At 67.6% G+C, this 17,164-nt stretch overlaps 2 protein-coding genes across 5 annotated transcripts in view; both read left to right on the top strand.

Annotated features, from left to right (window-relative positions):
• The first annotated feature begins 3,034 nt into the window (after positions 1 to 3,034).
• Positions 3,035 to 7,655, top strand: MMP9 (matrix metallopeptidase 9). Its single transcript, XM_064465625.1, has 13 exons — positions 3,035 to 3,294; positions 3,516 to 3,754; positions 4,132 to 4,280; positions 4,546 to 4,674; positions 4,757 to 4,930; positions 5,007 to 5,180; positions 5,318 to 5,491; positions 5,615 to 5,770; positions 5,860 to 6,085; positions 6,203 to 6,342; positions 6,456 to 6,606; positions 6,712 to 6,815; positions 7,084 to 7,655. Exons 1-13 carry the CDS (start codon positions 3,151 to 3,153, stop codon positions 7,191 to 7,193), a joined length of 2,070 nt encoding a protein of 689 aa, XP_064321695.1. The 5' UTR covers positions 3,035 to 3,150; the 3' UTR covers positions 7,194 to 7,655.
• An 842-nt stretch (positions 7,656 to 8,497) lies between these two features.
• SLC12A5 (solute carrier family 12 member 5) overlaps positions 8,498 to 17,164 on the top strand; it is a 30,133-nt gene continuing 21,466 nt past the window's right edge. For 3 of the 4 annotated variants that reach the window (XM_064465626.1, XM_064465627.1, XM_064465628.1), the window contains exon 1: positions 8,498 to 8,633. In XM_064465626.1, the coding sequence (XP_064321696.1) occupies positions 8,525 to 8,633 (109 nt within the window). In that variant the 5' untranslated portion in view covers positions 8,498 to 8,524. Of the gene's footprint in view, positions 8,634 to 15,842; positions 15,934 to 17,164 lie in introns of those variants that run through there. The other variant, XM_064465629.1, reaches the window with a different exon arrangement.

A 17,164-nucleotide genomic window follows, 5' to 3' on the forward strand; every position in this document is an offset into this window, starting at 1 on the left:
TGAGGCTGGCTGTGAGTAACGGCGTGAGAAGAGGATATGGTGGCTGTTCCTTCCCCTTTTGGCGGCAGCGGTAGTGACAGGCAGCCTCGTGGCTCGGACAGCTGGCGGGGATGGAGAACATCCACATGAGTTTTTCCATATCATTCTTCCTTATGGGGGCACTGGGTGTAAACAGTGGCCTTGGGCAGACATAGGCTGGGCACAGCACCCAGATGCTCTTGGGGTCCCTGGCAGTCAAAAGCCCTCTCCTGCCTGCTGCTCTGCCTGTACTCACCACTGCCCTCCGCCCCTTCCAGCAGCAGCAGCATCTGCCCTGAGCATCCCTGTGCATGTGCCTGTGCCGAGGGACCTGTGCCTTGCCCCAGCTCCCTGGGCTGGCCTTGCACGGGGCTGGGGCTGCCAGTGGGCTTTGTGCTGGCAATGCCAAGCCTGTTCCCATGGAGTTCCCCAGCCTAACTCTGAGGCTGCTAGTGCTGCCAGACACGGGGTTTTCCCTGCTGCCCTGGCCCTGCCCCTACTCCCTTGTGGAGTCTCCAGAGAGTCACCAGAAAATCCCCTGGGGTTGGTGCCAGGAGGAAGCTGGCAAGTGGGTCCATGAGTCAGTGGGAGAGGCCAGGCTGGTGGGCAGAGCTGTGGCTGGCAGCCCCCCCGCTGGGACACTGGCTACCCAACTCGAGGATGCTCAGGGCATTGGCCATAGACCCACTGGTACACCCTGGAGCCAGCCAGGGCCAGGCAAGCATGGGCTTGCCAGGACAGGCTGCACAGTGTGTCGGGCCTTGGCGCTTGGCACCTCCTGCCATTGCTCTCCTCTGAGCTCTCTCCTGGTCAGTGCTGCTCTGCTCTGCTCGGCCATGGCGCTGCCCTCAGGGGTGCTGCTCTGCCCTCAGGGGTGCTGCAGGTGGTGCGGTGCATTGCAGGCGGTGCCGTGGCAGTGTGCCCAGGCTGTAAGAGCTGTGGCTTCTGCATGTGGTGGAAATGAGGGATAGGAATAGCATGGGAAAGGCCCAGGGATTTGCCACAGCACCGGGGGGGCCAGAGCCAGATCTTTCCTCCCTGGCTGCGCCCCAGAGCCTGTGTCAGACATCCCCTTGCCTGGGCTGTCCTAGTGTTGCATCTTCCCAGTGGTGCTTTTGCATCCAGCTCTGGCACCGGCTCTGTATGTTGTGGGCTGAGATCCTGGCAGCCTGGAGAGTGGAGAACATGGAGCGATGCCTGCTCCCTGCACATCCCAGGAGCCATTGGCTGCAGTAGGGTCCTCAGGGAGGGCGCCTTGGCAGAGACCCATCCTTACCCCAGCCGCTGGCCAGGCAGGGAGCACAGGGAGCCGCTGTCCCCTGCTTTGCAAAGAGCTGGGCCATGCACAGGGGTGAGGGGCAGCAGGCTGGACCCCTCAGTGAGGGGAGACAGTGGGGGTGGCCTGGCTGCGGGAGTTCCTGGCCTGCATCCTGCCAGGAGGGGGCTGCATGTGGGCATCGTGGGCTGGACGTGTTTGTCATGCTGGGGCGCAAGACGGCAGCTGCTTGTGGAGCAACTTCCTCCGCCTGGGAACCAGGGCTGCTCTTGCAGGTCTGTGGCAGGGAGTGAGGCAACCCCACGATTTCTCAGCTCCGCTTCCTCCTGGTGCGGCTCACGTTGCCTGTGAGATCCCCAGGCCCATATGACTGTGGCCCTGGGGTTGCATCCTGTCGGCACTGGGTGTCTGCCACTAGGCAGCTCCCCTGCACGTGGCTGGGCCGGGAGTGGGGCTGTGGGACCCCAGCTGGGTGGTGAAGGGGTCCAGGGCAGAGCCTGTGCCTGGGGTGAGCCCCCTCAAGTGAGCCTGTCTGCCCCCCACTGGCGATGCTCCCACAGGGATGAGCCCTCCCTCAGATGTGGGGGCTCCTCTGCAATGGCACAGGGGAGTGTGGTCCCTCTCCTCTCACCATCCCCCAGCCTTGCTGGACTGCAGCATAACTCAGCCAGAGCATGGGGTAATGCAGAGCCAGGGGTGGCTGCAGGGGTGCAGCCTGGGATTAGTGAGAGCTGGGGAAGGGGGACCCACCCTGGGACCTGTGTCTGGGGCCGTAGGCTGCACCAGCCCTCCCACTTCACCCAGCTGATGCTGCACCTTTCTCTCTGCTCTGCCATCTGTTTTCCTCACTCCTTGTCCATGTTTGCTTTCCCCTTTACCACTCCTGTTCCCACAAGCGTCGGCACTTTGGGAGAAGCAGGAAAACACCATCCCATGGTGAGGTTTTTGCTGTGCCGAGTGGGAACCTGAGTCAGCAGTGCCCTGTGGAGTAGCTGGCCATGAGGACAGGGCACCCCCATGTCTAGTGGGCCCTGCTGGAGTGTCCCCAGGCAGGGAGCTGCTCCTGGGCAGGCACTGCCCCCAGACCTGCAGGGCTCTGCCGGGCAGCTGCTGGCGACTGGGCTTAGAGGCACCTGTGGGGTGATGAGGCACGAGGACCTCTTATGTTAGGAACGCTCTACCCCATGCTCTGCCCTGCAGATGATGCAGCCACAGTGGGGGATATGGGGATGGATGCTGCAGCCCAGTGAGGCTCCAAGCTCTGGCATCTGGCTCTGCATGTGCTGAGGTTCTGGGCAAAGGCTCTCCTGCCGGCTCTGCCTGTGCAACCCCAGTGCCCACCCAGGCCCCTGTGTGTCTGGCTTTGGCAGCATTGGCCCTTGGCCAGCGGAGCCCAGTGTTGGCCAGTGCAGCAACACGGCTGCAGGGTCCTGAGTCCCCAGCTGGCCCCCTGGCCTCTGCAACCCCCTGCTGTCCCTGCTGCCACCACAGCCCTGGGGCTGGCAGGGCAATGCCTCTCACTGCCAGCCACCCTGCCACGGGGCAGCCCCAGAGCAGCTGTGCTGTGCTGTGCCCTGGCACAGCTGCCCGGCCGCTCTCCCTCTTGCCCATCTTCGCGCCTTGCGTGGCCATCGGACTGAGTGTGTTTAGTAAACAAGGTGATGAAACAGTTAAGGAAGGGAACGGAGGAGCCTGAGTGAGTGTTTCGTCACTGTGGGAAGGGAGCGTGAGTCGCTGAGGGGTCTGAGGGTGACTCACTGCTCTCCTGCTGCATAAATAGAAGTGGGAGCCCAGCAGCATCCAGAGTGAGCGGCAGGGACCCAGCACAGCCACAGGCCTCCTGCCACCGCCGTGCCATGGTGCTCATCCTCCTGGCCCCGCTCACCATGGGGCTGCTGGCCCTATCCTGCTGCGCAGCCCCGCTCCAGAGCAAGCCGCAGGCGATTGTCACATTCCCGGGGGAGCTCGTCAGCACCCTCTCAGACCTGGAGCTGGCGGAGGTGAGGGGAGTGCAGCCCCACGGCCCCCTCCTGGCATCCAGGACCCCAAGGGGCTCCCGGGGCAGCAGTGCAGGGCTGCAGGCTGAGCCTGGGGGCTGCCTGTCTCCCTGCATCCTGGGAAGTGCCTGGGTGGGGGTCAGGCACCAAGCGTGTGTGGTGCCTGGGACTGCACAAGCCCCCTCCTGCCTTGCTCAGCACCTCCCTCTGCCTTTCCTCCCCAGAGCTACCTGCTACGGTTTGGCTACACCACAGAGGGAGAGGCAAGGACGAGCAGCAAGCAAGTGTCCATGGCCAAGGCGCTGCGCAAGATGCAGAAGCAGCTGGGCCTGGAGGAGACGGGGGAGCTGGATGCCAGCACGCTGGAGGCCATGCGAGCCCCCCGCTGCGGTGTCCCTGATGTGGGAAACTTCCTCACCTTCGAGGGGAACCTCAAGTGGGACCACATGGACCTGACATACCGGTGAGTCTCTGCCGCAGGAGATGGAGCCTCTTGCTCACAGAACAACAGTTGCCTGGGGGATGGAGACAGGCGCAAGGGCCCAGGCGGGACGACAGCCTCAGCTCAGCCCACTGGCCATGCCTCAGCATTGCCAAGACAGCTGGGTGTCAGTGCAGCCAGGGCCAAGCCAGCACAGTGCAGCATCTGCTCCCCGGTGCCTGGGAGAACATCTGAGTCCTCGCCTGAGGGTGGTGGCCGGCTGCTCTGCCTGGCAGTGCCAGCGCTGCTGTCCCCTCCCAGGGCAGGGGCATGTCCCTGCCATGTGCCTGGAGCAGGGTCACTCCTGCGGCACGAGCCGGGACCTGGCAGTGCTGACTCTCCTGCTTCCTCCCCGGCAGGGTGATGAACTACTCCCCTGACCTGGACCCTGCCGTGATTGATGATGCCTTCAAACGGGCGTTCAAAGTGTGGAGTGACGTGACCCCCCTCACCTTCACCCAGATATACAGTGGCGAGGCAGACATCATGATCATGTTCGGCAGCCAAGGTGATGTCCTGTGCGCAGGCAGGGAGCCGGGGGCTGGCTCATCCACAGGGAGAGGGCTGGTGACATGCCCTGCCCACAGGACTGTCACTCCGCATCTTCCTGGGCCATGTCCCCTCGTGCCCAGCATCTCTCTGCCCCTGTGTGTGCCAACAGACACGTGCCGTGCAGGCACACAGGGGGTGCACAGGGCTCAGGGTCTGTGTGTACACCAGGGGCATGGGGGCTCCTCTGGTGGGGCTAGCCCTGAGTGTGCTTGTCCCCACAGAGCACGGGGACGGGTACCCCTTTGACGGCAAGGATGGGCTCTTGGCCCATGCCTTTCCCCCGGGCCAGGGGATCCAGGGTGATGCCCACTTCGATGACGATGAGTTCTGGACACTGGGAACCGGCTTAGGTAAGGGCAGGGTCTGGTGGGTTGGGGGAGGGTGATGGTGCCCACCCCAGCCCTGTCACTGAGCCACCCCTCTCCTGAGCAGTGGTGAAGACCCGCCATGGAAATGCCAACGGGGCCAACTGCCACTTCCCCTTCATCTTTGAGGGCCACTCCTACTCCCAGTGCATCACGGCGGGGCGTAAGGATGGGCTACCCTGGTGCGCCACGACCGCCAGTTATGACCGGGACAAGAAATATGGCTTCTGCCCCAGCGAACGTGAGTAGCAGTGGCTGCAGCCCCTGCCCGGCCCTGCGGGTGCCTGGGGCTGTCCTCACCCCTCCTCGCCCTGCAGTCCTCTACACCAATGGCGGCAACAGTGATGGGTCCCCATGCTTCTTCCCCTTCATCTTTGATGGCACTTCCTACAACACCTGCACCACGGATGGGCGCTCCGATGGCTACCGCTGGTGTGCCACCACTGCCAACTTCGACCAGGACAAGAAATATGGCTTCTGCCCCAACCGAGGTGCGAACAGGGAGGGAACATGTGGGGATGGGTGCACGGGGTGGCTGGTCCCTAGGCGTAGTGCACAGGGTGGGTGCCTGAAGGGTCTCAGGGCTGTCCTGGGGACTGGGGCAAGCCCTACTGACACTGCACTGCAGACACAGCGGTGATCGGCGGCAACTCCCAAGGGGACCCATGCGTCTTCCCCTTCACCTTCCTGGGACAGTCCTACAGTGCCTGCACAAGCCAGGGCCGGCAGGATGGCAAGCTCTGGTGTGCCACCACCAGCAACTATGACACTGACAAGAAGTGGGGCTTCTGCCCAGACAGAGGTACCAGTCTACACCCTCTGGCCCCATGCTGTGCTGTCACACTGGCATGGTCCCCACGGGGGTCACAGTCCCTGTCTGGTATGTCCCATCCCACTGGGTGCTGAGGCTGGTCCTTTCCCCCAGGTTACAGCATCTTCCTGGTGGCTGCCCACGAGTTCGGGCACTCGCTGGGGCTGGACCACTCCAGTGTGCGTGAGGCCCTGATGTACCCCATGTACAGCTATGTCCAGGACTTCCAGCTGGACCCAGATGACATTCAGGGCATCCAGTACCTCTATGGTGAGCAGCTGCACTGTGGCTGGGCATGGCAGGGGTCCCACAGTCCTGGGCTGGCCCCCAGCCTCACGCCCTCCCTTATATTCGCTCAGGTCGTGGCTCTGGCCCTGAACCCACGGCCCCTGCACCTATGCCCACTGAGAAGCCCCAGCCCATGCCCACTGAGGCTGGCAGCACCTCCACCACTGAGGAAGAAGAGGAGACACCAGAGCCCACAGCCAACCCCGTTCCTGTGGACCCCAGCCAGGATGCCTGCATGGAGAAGAACTTCGATGCCATCACAGAGATTAACGGGGAGCTACATTTATTCAAGGATGGGTGAGCAGCAGCAGCCAGCGCCTCCTGCCCTGGCAGGTGCTGGGGTGAGGAGGGGGTGTGGGGGGACATGGGGCTTGCCAGGCTGAGGTTACCAGGACAGCTGACCTTCCCCACCAGGAAATACTGGACCTACTCATCCTTCTGGAAGTCGGGCATCCAGGGCGCCTTCTCCGTTGCAGACACCTGGCCTGGCCTCCCAGCTGTCATCGATGCTGCTTTCCAGGATGTGCTCACCAAAAGGGTCTTCTTCTTCGCTGGTGAGCTCTGCCCCTGCCACCCTTGGCCCTCGTGCTGCTGGCATCATGAGGAGTCAGCTCCTGCCCTGATGTCCTCAAGGCCGGCTGACGCCTGTGCACTCTCCTGGCTGCAGGTCGGAAGTTCTGGGTGTTTTCTGGCAAAAGCATGCTGGGGCCCCGGAGGATTGAGAAGCTGGGCATTGGGAAGGAAGCTGGCCGCATCTCGGGAGCCCTGCAGCGAGGCCGTGGCAAAGTGCTGCTTTTCAGTGGGGAGAGCTACTGGAGGTGAGCGGGTCCAGATGGCTGCAGTGGCACCTGCTGGCTCCCCCTGCAATGGGCTGGAGCAGGGGGCTCGTGGCAGCCCTTAGCACAGCTCTGCTCTCCCCACAGGCTGGATGTGAAGATCCAGAGGGTGGACAAGGGCTACCCCCGTGCCACCGATGATGTCTTCACTGGTGTCCCCCTTGATGCACACAATGTCTTCCTCTACCAAGGTGAGTGGGGTCCTGTTGGATGGGGACTGTGCCGTGACCCCCAGGCTTTCCTGAGCCTCTGGTGGGCAGGGGCAGCATCACCCTGGTGCTGGGCTCGGGATGCTCACAGGTGTGGGGAACAGCCCAGGCAGGTTCTTGTGGTGGGGCTGGCCAGGCCCTGGCGAGAGTTGTCTGCTTGCCTGCACCACTTGGGCAGCTGCCAGGATGGGTTCTTGCATGGATAACCTCCTGCTGACCCTCCATTCCCTTTGTCTCCCTCCTTACCCAGACAAGTACTATTTCTGCCGGGGCAGCTTCTACTGGAGAATGACACCACGCTACCAGGTGGACCGGGTGGGCTATGTCAAATACGACATCCTGCAGTGCCCCCAGCACTGAACACCCGACTGGCTGCCTGGCTCCAGCTGGCATGCTGCTCCCTGTCCACTGCTCCCAGCCCCCTTGCAGCCTGACTCCCCTGGGTGCTGGGGGCCATGCAGCTTTGCAGCAGTGGGGCAGCCCCTACCAAGGTGGAGGCTTTGCTGTCTCCCTGGCAGGAAGGGGGAGGGAGTCCTGGGGTCACCCCTCGGGAGCTGCCCAGCCCGGGGAGCCCCGGCTGGGGAGCAGGACTCTCGCCACAGCCGGCACCGTGCCACCCCTGCCAGGACCGGCTCCACCGTGCAGAGGCGTTTGCCTGGTGCAAACCACACATGGATTTGTAAAGACTTTGTCTTTTTCCTGAGCCAGCCTTGCTGGGTCGGGCTGGGCTCCGCTGGGAGCTGGCACCCGGGTACTTGGCCGGGGCGGGGAAGCGGGGCTCTGCCAACCTCCATCTGCCTGTTTTTAATAAAGACAATCTTTCGGACATGGTCTGTGTGCTCCATCAGCCTGCTGGGGCTAAGGCATGGCAAACCCCCAAGGTGTGGGGTGCCAGCATCGGTGGGGAAGGGGGTGCTGGGAGTGGGGGGCTGCAGCCAAGCCTCCCTTTTGCTGAGGGCTCTGGGATCCCTAATGGACACTAGGTCCCACCGGGAGGGCATCCCTTGGTCCCAACATCCTCCGCCACCTGCCCCACACCATGCACAGCCCCCTGTGCCCTTCCACTCTCCTGCCCCCCGGTTCCCCTGCAGGGTCTGGCTCCCCCATACCCCACCAGCCCTCCGCTGCATCCCCGGCTTTCCACCGGTGGTGTAGAGACGGGCGTTTGTCACAGGCTGGGACACGGCGTGTGGCCGGGACCCGCTGCAGCCTGGCCCGCGGAGGCCAGCGGTGGGGCCGTGTCCGGGGCCGTGTCCGGGGTGCTGCGCAGGGCCGTGGCAGGGTGGGGCGACCGCAGCCCCGGGGCTGTAATTAGCTGCAATTAGCGGCCGCAGCTCCGCGTAGGGCGGGGGCAGAGCGTGGCCCCGTCCAGTGCCGTCCCGTCCCGCCGCGGTCCGGTCTCAGCACCCTCCGTGCGGCGGCTGCTGCGGGGCTGCGCGACCCCGCGGTCCGTCCCGTCGAGCCGATCCGATCCGAACCGAACTTAGCCTAGCCGAGCTGAGCCGAGCTTTGCCAAGCCGAACCGAGCCCTGCCAGCCCAGCCGGCCGTGCCCGCCGAGCCGAGCCAGCCCTGCAGCCGCGGGGGCGGCGCGGCGGGCGGTGCCGCGGGCACTAGGACCCCGGTCAGCGCCCGGCGGGGCCGCGCTCGGCGGCCGCCGGGGCCCGGAGCCACTTGTGGAGGCGGCGGGGCCATGAGCCGGCGGTTCACCGTCACCGCGCTGCCCCGCCACGGCCCCACGGCCGCCCGCGGACCCGACCGCGGCGCTGGGGGCGGCCGCCAGCCCGGCCGCGACGGCAGAGGTGAGCGCCCGGGCACGGCCGGCGGGGCGGGCGCTGGGGGGGTGTCGGTGGGGCAGGGCTCGTGGGAGGCTCCGTGGAGCAGGGTCTCTGGGACAAGGTCTGTGGGTAGGGTGCGTGGGGAAGGGTCTGGGGGGCAGAGCCGGTAGGGCAGAACCGGTGGAACAGGGTCTATGGGGCAGGGTTCCCAGGGCAGGGTCCTCGGGGAGGGTCCAGAGGGCAGGGAAGGACAGGGCAGTCAGGCCACCGTGGGGGGGTGCGGCATTGCCCTGGGCCGGTGGTCAGTTGGCCGGGTCCCTCGGAGGTGGCGGAGACACCCGGAGCAGGGCTGATGTGGGGCTGTGGGGCTCAGGGGTTGGTGGGTGTGGAGCAGGGAGTGGGGGCTTGGCTGCCCAGGCAGGACCCCTCATTCCCAGGCTCTCCCCTGGGGCTGCTCCTACTCCCTGGGGAGCTCCCCTGCCCAGTCCCCATCCTGGGGTATGTTGGAACAAGGCCCTGCTCCTGCAGGACTGGCAACGGGATGGAGCTGGGATCATGGCTGGCATGTGGGGAGATGGCTGTGGGGTGCGAGGCTGCATGCTGCTCCTTGGGGAGCTGTGGAGGAGGGTGGGCTGTGGGGCTGCAGCTGGGCCAGCACGAGGGCACAGGGAGGGCAGGCTGCGGTTAGCCCTTGGCAGCGGCGGCCCACCAGGCTGCAGTGGGCGCTGGTGTGGGGGCTGGTAGGCCATCGCCTTACGGTGCCCAGGGGACGTGGTGGCAGGCCTGCACTGTCACCGGAGCCATATTGATCCCAGAAACCCGGCCGACGGCAGCACCGTGCTGTGTGGAGCTGTGACCTTGCGCCCTCAGCGAAGGGCGCTGGTGGGAGGCGGTGAGCAGCCGGACGGGTGCCGCGATGGCCAGGCCATGCTGTGTCTCCGTGAGTGGGCTCCAGCCGCTGGGCCACCCGGACCAGGACCCCAGCTGTGGCGGGGTGGTGCAGGGTTAGAGCCAGTGGTGGGCAGGTTCAGGGCCACTTGTCACCCACAGCATCCCAGGGTGGCTGGGCCTGGCCCATGGGCTGCACCAGGAGCAGAGCAGCCGGTGCCGAGCCAGAGCTGTGGCTGGAGCCCGTGGCTCTCCAGGAATGGCTTATCAGCTTGGCAGCTGATATACTCATGGGGGGACAGGCAGGCCAGGCGAGGAGCAGGCCTGGCCGTGGGAGAGCTGGCGTGGGCATGCTGCAGGGGCCGTGGCAGGGGAGGTGCAGGGACGGCCTCCCTCCCCAGCTGAGCTGTGACCTTGTGCCCTTGCAGAGGACAGCCAGTGGCCCAGCCCTGCCGGCTGGCACCCAGGGACTGACCCTATGCCGTGGGTTGGCCACAGCCATGGCAGCGTGCATGCTGAGGGGTTGGGGCAGCATGCCAGAGAGCCCCTGGGCTGCCCCAGTACATGCCCTGTGTTGCTCCGTGGCCCTGGGGCTGTGGTTGCAGCCTCCCCGGGGGGGATGGATGGGAGGGCTGTGGGGCTGGGCACCTCCGGATTTGTCATGGGGCTGTGGATGGCAGAGCTGCCTGTGCCGTGCTGGGGAGAGACCAGGTCCCAGGCGGGTGTGTGGTGCTGCCTGGCCCTTCCCAGTGTCACAATGGGACGGGATGACAGAGCCCCAGGGACCTCGGCGCAGGTCCTGGGGAGGGAACAGGTGGGGGCTGGAGGCGGCCGTGCTGCTTGGTGCTGGGGAGCCATTGGGACCCCCAGGGGCAGCGTGGGGACCCTCTCCCCAGTATAGACCCTGGCCCTGCAGGACCACCCGGCCCCCGTGGGTCCTTGCTCCCCACCATCCTGGCCCGGTGGGCTGGTGCCACAGCGGGCTGGTGCTGTGCTCCCTGTGCCATGCCAGGACCGTGGGGCCGCTTTGCTGCTGCTCCTCCCGGCCGGCTCTGCCCGTGGGCGGCCCCACGCGGGTGGCGCTGGGTGGGCGGGTGGGGCTTCAGCCCCATGCGAACCCCGGGCAGGGGCGGCCTGGGGCTGTCGGGGTGGCCGCGGGAAGGGACTTCCTGGTGCCGGGCGGAGCGTGGGCAGGGCCCCGCAGCGGGGCCCCGGGGCCGGGCGCAGGTTGCTGCTGCAGCACGGCCGGAGCTGGGGTTGGCCCGGGAGGGTCTCAGGACAGGACGGGACGGCCGCGGCCGGCGCGGGGTCTGTGCGGGGCCGGCGGATTTTGGTGGGGGCGGCCGGGGCTGCGCAGGGCCTCGCAGCCGCCAGGGGGTGCTGCCGGGACGGGACGGGGGGGGTGGTGGTGAGCCCCACCCTGCCCCGCCCCGCCCCACCCGGTCCCGCCCCTCAGCCGTCCGCGGGACCCGGCCGCTGCGGCCGCCCCCAAGAGAGTCTCCCCAACACCCGCGGCGTGGGAAGGGCTGGGCCTTCCGCGGAGCCGAGGATCGGGTGGGCCTCCCCTGGGACCCCCTGCCCCGGGGCGCTGGCCGTGGGGCGGCTGCCCTGGCTCGGGGGGACACCGGGGCACCTCTGGAGCGGAGCCCCCCCGTATCCCGAGGCAGCCGGGCTCGGCGGCAGTCGCCATGGCAACCAACTGGTTAAGGAGCCTCTCTCGTTGCCATGGAAACCGGGCCCAGTGTCATCCCTGCCGGCGGCTCCTGATGCTGGGGGGGGGGGGGGGAGTTCAGCGCTCTCCCAGACCCGCCAGGGGAGGGCGGGGCCGTGGGGCCGTGGGCAGGGCTGTGTGGGGCAGCCGTTCTAGGGGCCGGCCCTGGGCGGGGGGTGGGCACCCGTAGGGTGGGGGGCCTTGAGTGCCCGTGTGGGCCCCACCAGCCCTAGCTGCATACCGGCTGCAGGGACACCCCACTGCGGGCCGCTGCCCTGGGGGGCCGGGGTGCCAGAGCTGTGGCAGGGTCCCCCGTGGGTTGCCAGGGCAGCCCACGCTTGAGGCACCAGGCACTGAGTGCAGAGCGGTGCATGCAAGGGACAGGCTCTGCAGAGGCTGCGTGCATGGGGGGCCCTGCCTCCCCTGCCGACCACCCCCCACTGCTGTGACGCCCCAGCTCCCCCAGTCCCCTTGGCTCCCCCAGCCCAGAGCCATGCAAAGCAGGTTTGTGGGAGACTGGATGCCCTTGGGAGAGGTTGTTAAAAGCACCAAGGGGCTGTGCATAGAGGAGTTGCATGGCACAGGGGATGTAGGACTGCTCCCGGGGGGGGCTGGTGCAGCCCAAGCTCCAGCTGCCACCTGCAGCACATTCCTGCGGCCTCTCCGTGCAGCCAAACCCGCCACGGGATGCTCCAGCAGGGCACTAGGGGCTGGGGGAGCTTGCACAAGCTGTGGTCCTGGCAGGGGGTGCCGTGTGGGACACAGGACACCCCAGCACCTTGGTCAGCTGTGCTCCTGCGCCCAACCCTTTTGAGAGCAGCCAGTGATAGCTGTGCAGCTGCTTCTCAGCGGCACTGCGCCCTCCAGCCCTTACTCAGCTGTGGCAGCCTGGCATCCCTGGGGCACTGCAGCTGGCGCAGGGCTGCTTTGGTGGGGCTCCTTCTCTGCGCTACCTGGGCATGGGGCTTGGTGGGAGGAGGTTGCTTCCATGGCTGATCCCTGTGCTGGGCTGCCCGGCCACCACTGCCACAGCCCCACTGCTGGCAAGACATCTGGGCAGGGCAGCCAGGATGTTGTACCAGCTGTGCATGGTGCGGGGCTCTTGTGGCCCAGGAGCTCATGTCCTCCTGCCCTGCCTCACTGCCACCCTTCTGTTCTTGGCCTTGGGTAGCTGCACCAGCTCCTGGCTCCCTGTGGTTCTGCTCCCAGCCTCACACGACACCATCCCTCCACATCCTGTCCCACCACTGGAGCTGGTGGCAGGTCCCAGCTGACACCCATGTCACCTTCAGGCTCTGTTTTTGCCCTGGTGCTGGTTGCAGGACCCTGACCTGTCTGGATGGGGATGAGCAAGGCCCCTCCATCCTGCTGAGGTGCTGCAGGATGTGCTGCTCCCAGGCTCATGGGGCTGGCAGGACAGAGCGGTGCAGGGCACGCCATGATGCAAATCCTCCAGCACAGCCCCTGGCTGTGTGTGTGCATCGCTACCCTCCATGCCCCACTGCACCTCCGAGCTCCCCCCCCCCCCTTCCATCTTTTGAGGTCTCTCCTGCCCCAGCTCTTCCTTATCCTGGGGGATGCTGGCCTCATGCCCTCAAGCCCCCAGTGCTGTGAGGAGCACCCTGCCAAGCTGGGACCGCGGGATCTCCCATCCAGGCAGGATGTGGGTCAGGCAGGCTGCTGATGGTGTCCAGGGATTGCTGCAGGCAGTGCAGTGTGCCCACCAGTATCCTCACAGCATGGCTGCCCTTGCCTCCCACCTGGGCTGCTGTTAGGCTGCCCACTCTGTGCCCTCAGGAGGTTTCCCAGAGCCTCTGGCACGTGCCTTGCTCCTGGGAGGTTTGACCACTGCTGGTGACAAGACAGGCAAGAGCTATGCAGCCGGCTGGTGGGACGCCTGCCCTGGGAAGGGCTGCAGGGACAGTTCTCCCCACCTGGGCTCTGCATGATGCAGTGGGTGCAGAGGGGTCTGGGATGTGCTTGGGGTCTCTGAGGGGTTTGCAGTGGCACAGGGTGGTTTGCAGGGATGCTCTGTGTCCCAGACCAGCTCTGGCTCTGGGGGTTTCACACAGCCCAGCAGTCTCCATCCTGGGGGGTTGCAGAGGCATTGTGGGGGGGTGGTCCGGCTGTGCTGTGCCAACCCCTTGGCCTGGAAGAGCTGTACAGCTCTCCTTCATCATTCTTTGCATTAAGTGAGGCACTGATGCCAGGATCCTGCCTGTGCCTGGGTTTAGGGGCCATTTGCAGTTGATCACCCCCCATGCCCAGGGAAAGCCCTCTGCCTCCCTGCGTCCCCAGCTCCTCTGCCCATGCCCTTGCGCTGCCTTCAGCTCTGGTGCCAGACCCCTTTCCCAGCACCCTGGTCACTGCAGGGTGCTGGGAAGTGGGTCTGGCACCAGAGCTGAAGGCAGCGCAAGAGCACGGCTGCTGCCCAAGCCATGTCAAGCCTCTCCGCTCCCAGCACGCTGGAGCCACCTACCCCAGCCCTGGGGAATCACGCTCACGGGCCAGGGTTAGGTCAGTGCTGTGCTGGTGGGTCGAGCCCCCTCGGTCTGGCTCTGCTCCAGGGACACCCTCAGTGTGCCCCCCCATGCTGGTGGGACCCTATGCATGGGCTCAGCAAGTGCAGTCGATAGTGTAGCCCCCCTGCACTGCTGGCAAATCCCAGCCCCTGAAATGGAGCCATAATCCAGGGATTACAGGATTCGTGGTCTTTCACGTGCTCCCTCCCCCCATCTGTTTTAGCAGGAAAATCCCTCTTGTGCGGAGCCCACGCGCTGCGGCCTCCTGCACAAAACCACCCTCTTGGTGCTCGGCACTTGCCGTGGCTGTCTGGCCCCCACGCAGCCCCCAGCCCACTGCCCCTCTGCCCAGCCATGGCCTCTGTGTGTGGGTGGGCTCTGCAAACCCCCCCTGGACCCACCAGGGAGAGCGGCTCTGCCCACTGCATCCTGCCTGCAGCCCTGGCTGTGCAGGCAGTGTGCGGGGGCCAGTCCCGTCCCTTGGGAGCAGGCCAGCCCCTTGCTCCAGTGCTGGCTCCCGCTCAAGGCCAAGGGACGTGGGGGTGAGGGAACAGTGCTGCTGTGGCTTGGCAGGGGCAGCCCCATACTGTGGACGGTGCGCAGGGTCCTGGGCAGGGAGGGGAGGGTGGGGGCTGAGCAAGGGGGCTGGTGGCAGTGTTCTGCCCCTGCTGGGGCAGCCCTGAGCTGGCCACCTTGCCTGTGGGCCATCCAGCACCGTCTGCTGTGGAGCTGGGGCTGTGCCGGTGTGGCTCCCAGGGTACGCCAGGCCCAGGGGTACTGGCTGCAGCAGGCTGGGCAGGGTCTGGGGCTGCTGGCAGGGCCGGTGCAAGGGGTACGAGCCCTCCCGCCCAGCAAGGTGAGGGCCAGGGAGCCTCTGCGCTGCAGAGCAGCTGGCCCCGTACCAGGAGAAAGTAAACAATTAATTACAGCCGTCAAGAAGTAACTAACGCCAGCGGGCTGTCATGATCTCAGCCCGCTCCGGAGGAGATGCCGGGAGCTGCAGCCAGCTACGGCTCTGGGATCCTCCTGGATTAAGTGGGTGAGAGAAGGGTGGGCTGCGAGTGGCCCTGCGGGGTCAGTGCGGGGTCCTGCCAGCAGCCCTCAACCCAAAGGTGGCCCTGAGCCCCGTGGCCATGTCGGGGGACAGGCTGTGAGGGCCGGGGGCTCGCGTGAGGCAGCAGGGCCCGGGGGGGGTCAGCTCCTTCACAGCCCTTCTCCAGGGTCAGCCCTGGACCTGCTGCGCTGCAGGTCGGGGAGGGGGGCGGGGGGAGGCTGTGTCAGGGTGTTCCTGGGCACGGTGTGACTCTGTCCCCCCTGGAGACCCGAGGGGTGTCAGGCCAAGCCTGCTCCTGTCTGTGGGCTGCTGCAGCCCAGCTGGGCAGAGAGGTGTCAGCAGCCTCTGCCGGACCCTTGGCCCCACTGCTGGGTGGTCTGGCCATCCTCCTCCTCTCCGAGGTGCTCTTGGATGATGGTGGCTGCTGCTGGGGTTGGGGGGGCTTCACCCCCAGCCGTGGCCCTGCTGCCTGCAGAGGGGTCCTCAGCATGGCTGGCACTGTCCTACCCGGGAGTGGCCCACACCCGGGAGCTGCTCGCCGCTAGCCTCGCCACAGGCAGGGGCCGGGGTCTGCCCGGGCAGGGGGTTGCCTTGACCCCAGGCCTCATTGTCCCTTGGGGATGCGTCGGTCCCGCAGGCGCAGGGTCTGCCCTGCTGCACACCCGGAGCCGGCTGCCCGGTCCCGGAGCTCCACCGGGGGCCGGTGCGGGATGCAGGGGGCTGGTGTGCGGGATGCGGGGCTGTCCCGCCCGCGCCAGCCGGGGCCCGCAGCGCTGCCGTGCCCTAGTTCTCCCCCCCCCCGCGCCTGGCTCAGCCGGGAGGCGGCGTGCGCTCCGCTCCGCGCCCTCCCCCGCCTCGCCCCTGCCTGCCGCTGCTCCCCTCCCCACAGCGGCGGGGGCAATGCCTCCTGCATACGTGATGAAGTGAGCGGCCGGGCTGGGCTCCGCCGGCAGCAGCGAGCCGTGAGCCCGGGCTCCTCCGCACTGCAGCCCCCTCCCACCGGCGGCGGCGGGGGGCGGCGCGGGGACGCGGCTGGCTGCGGAGCGCGGCGCTCGCAGCTCCCGGGCAGCAGCGTGCGGCCGCGGGCAGCCGGCGCCATGCTGAACAACCTGGCCGATTGCGAGGACGGCGACGGCGGCGCCAGCCAAGGTGAGGGACCGGCACCGGGACCGGGACCGGGGGGGACCCGCGGGCCGGAGGATCCCGGAGCGCCCGCCCCTGCTGGGCTGGGGGCCGAGGCTCGGCGCCGAGCGGGTGGCGGAGGCGGCGCGGAGCCCGGGGGCTGGGGGTGTCGCGGACGCTGGATCCCGCCGCGGGGCAGGCGGACAGCACCGGCACCGGTACCGGCTGCGACGGCGGCTCTTGGTCCGCGGCCCCGCGGGGCTGCGGCGGGCGGTGCGGGGCTGCTCCCGCTGCCGGCGCCTCCGCGCAGCCCCGGCCCCGCTCCCGCCGCTGCGGCATCCCCGGGAAAAGGCGGCGCGGCTGGAGCAGCGCGGCGGGGACGAGCCGTGCCCGGGGCTTCCCGGGGAGCCTCCTCCCGGGCGGGGGCTGCGGGCTGCGCTCCGGGCGATCCCGCCGGGTGCCGGCCCCTGCCGTCTCCCGGGCAGCCTCCGGCGGCCCGTGCACCGGCGTGCTCCCGCCCGCCCGGGAGCCCCGCAGGGGTCCCCGCGCCCGGCTGCCGCTCCCCCTACCTCGGCTACCTCCTACCTATCCCTCCCTACCGCCTACCCCCCTCCGGCTGCCGCCCACCCATCCCCGGCTACCTTCTCCCTATTCCTCCCTACCGCCTCCCCCATCCCCGTTGCCGCCCCCCCATCCCTCCCTACCGCCGCCCCCCCATCCCTCCCTACTGCCGCCCCCCATCTCCGGCTGCCGCCCCCCTATCCCGCCCCGCTGCCGCCTCCCCCGATCCCCGGCAGCCCCCCATCCGCTGGCGCCCCCCATCCGCGCCGCCCCCCCCCCCCCGCACCCGCCGCCCCCCGGGGCTCAGCCCCCCCGTGCCGCTGCCGCCGCCGCCGCTGTCCGCGGTGCTGAAGCGGCCGTCCGGGCCCTGCGCCGGGGCCGGCAGGAGCCGCTGGGTCCGGGTCCGCTGCGCTCTGCAGTGCCGCGCTGTGCCGTGCCGAGCTGAGCCGTGCCGTGCCTTCTTGTGCCGTGCCAAGCCAAGCCGAGCTGGTCGGCTCGGTCTAGCCCATGCCGTGCCCTGCCAGTCCGGTCCAAGCCGTGCCATTCCCTGCCAACCCATGCCATGCTGGGCATGCTGCAGCCCCGGTGCAGTGCAGGCGGGCAGCGCTGCTGCAGGCAAGGGGACGGGGCTGCAGCCCCGCGGGTGGTGGGGCTGCCAGGCCCTGGCAGCGGCCGTGCGACTGCTGGCGCTTTGGCC

This window comes from Phalacrocorax carbo, chromosome 14, assembly GCF_963921805.1.
Source record: "Phalacrocorax carbo chromosome 14, bPhaCar2.1, whole genome shotgun sequence".
NCBI classification, from domain to species: domain Eukaryota; kingdom Metazoa; phylum Chordata; class Aves; order Suliformes; family Phalacrocoracidae; genus Phalacrocorax; species Phalacrocorax carbo.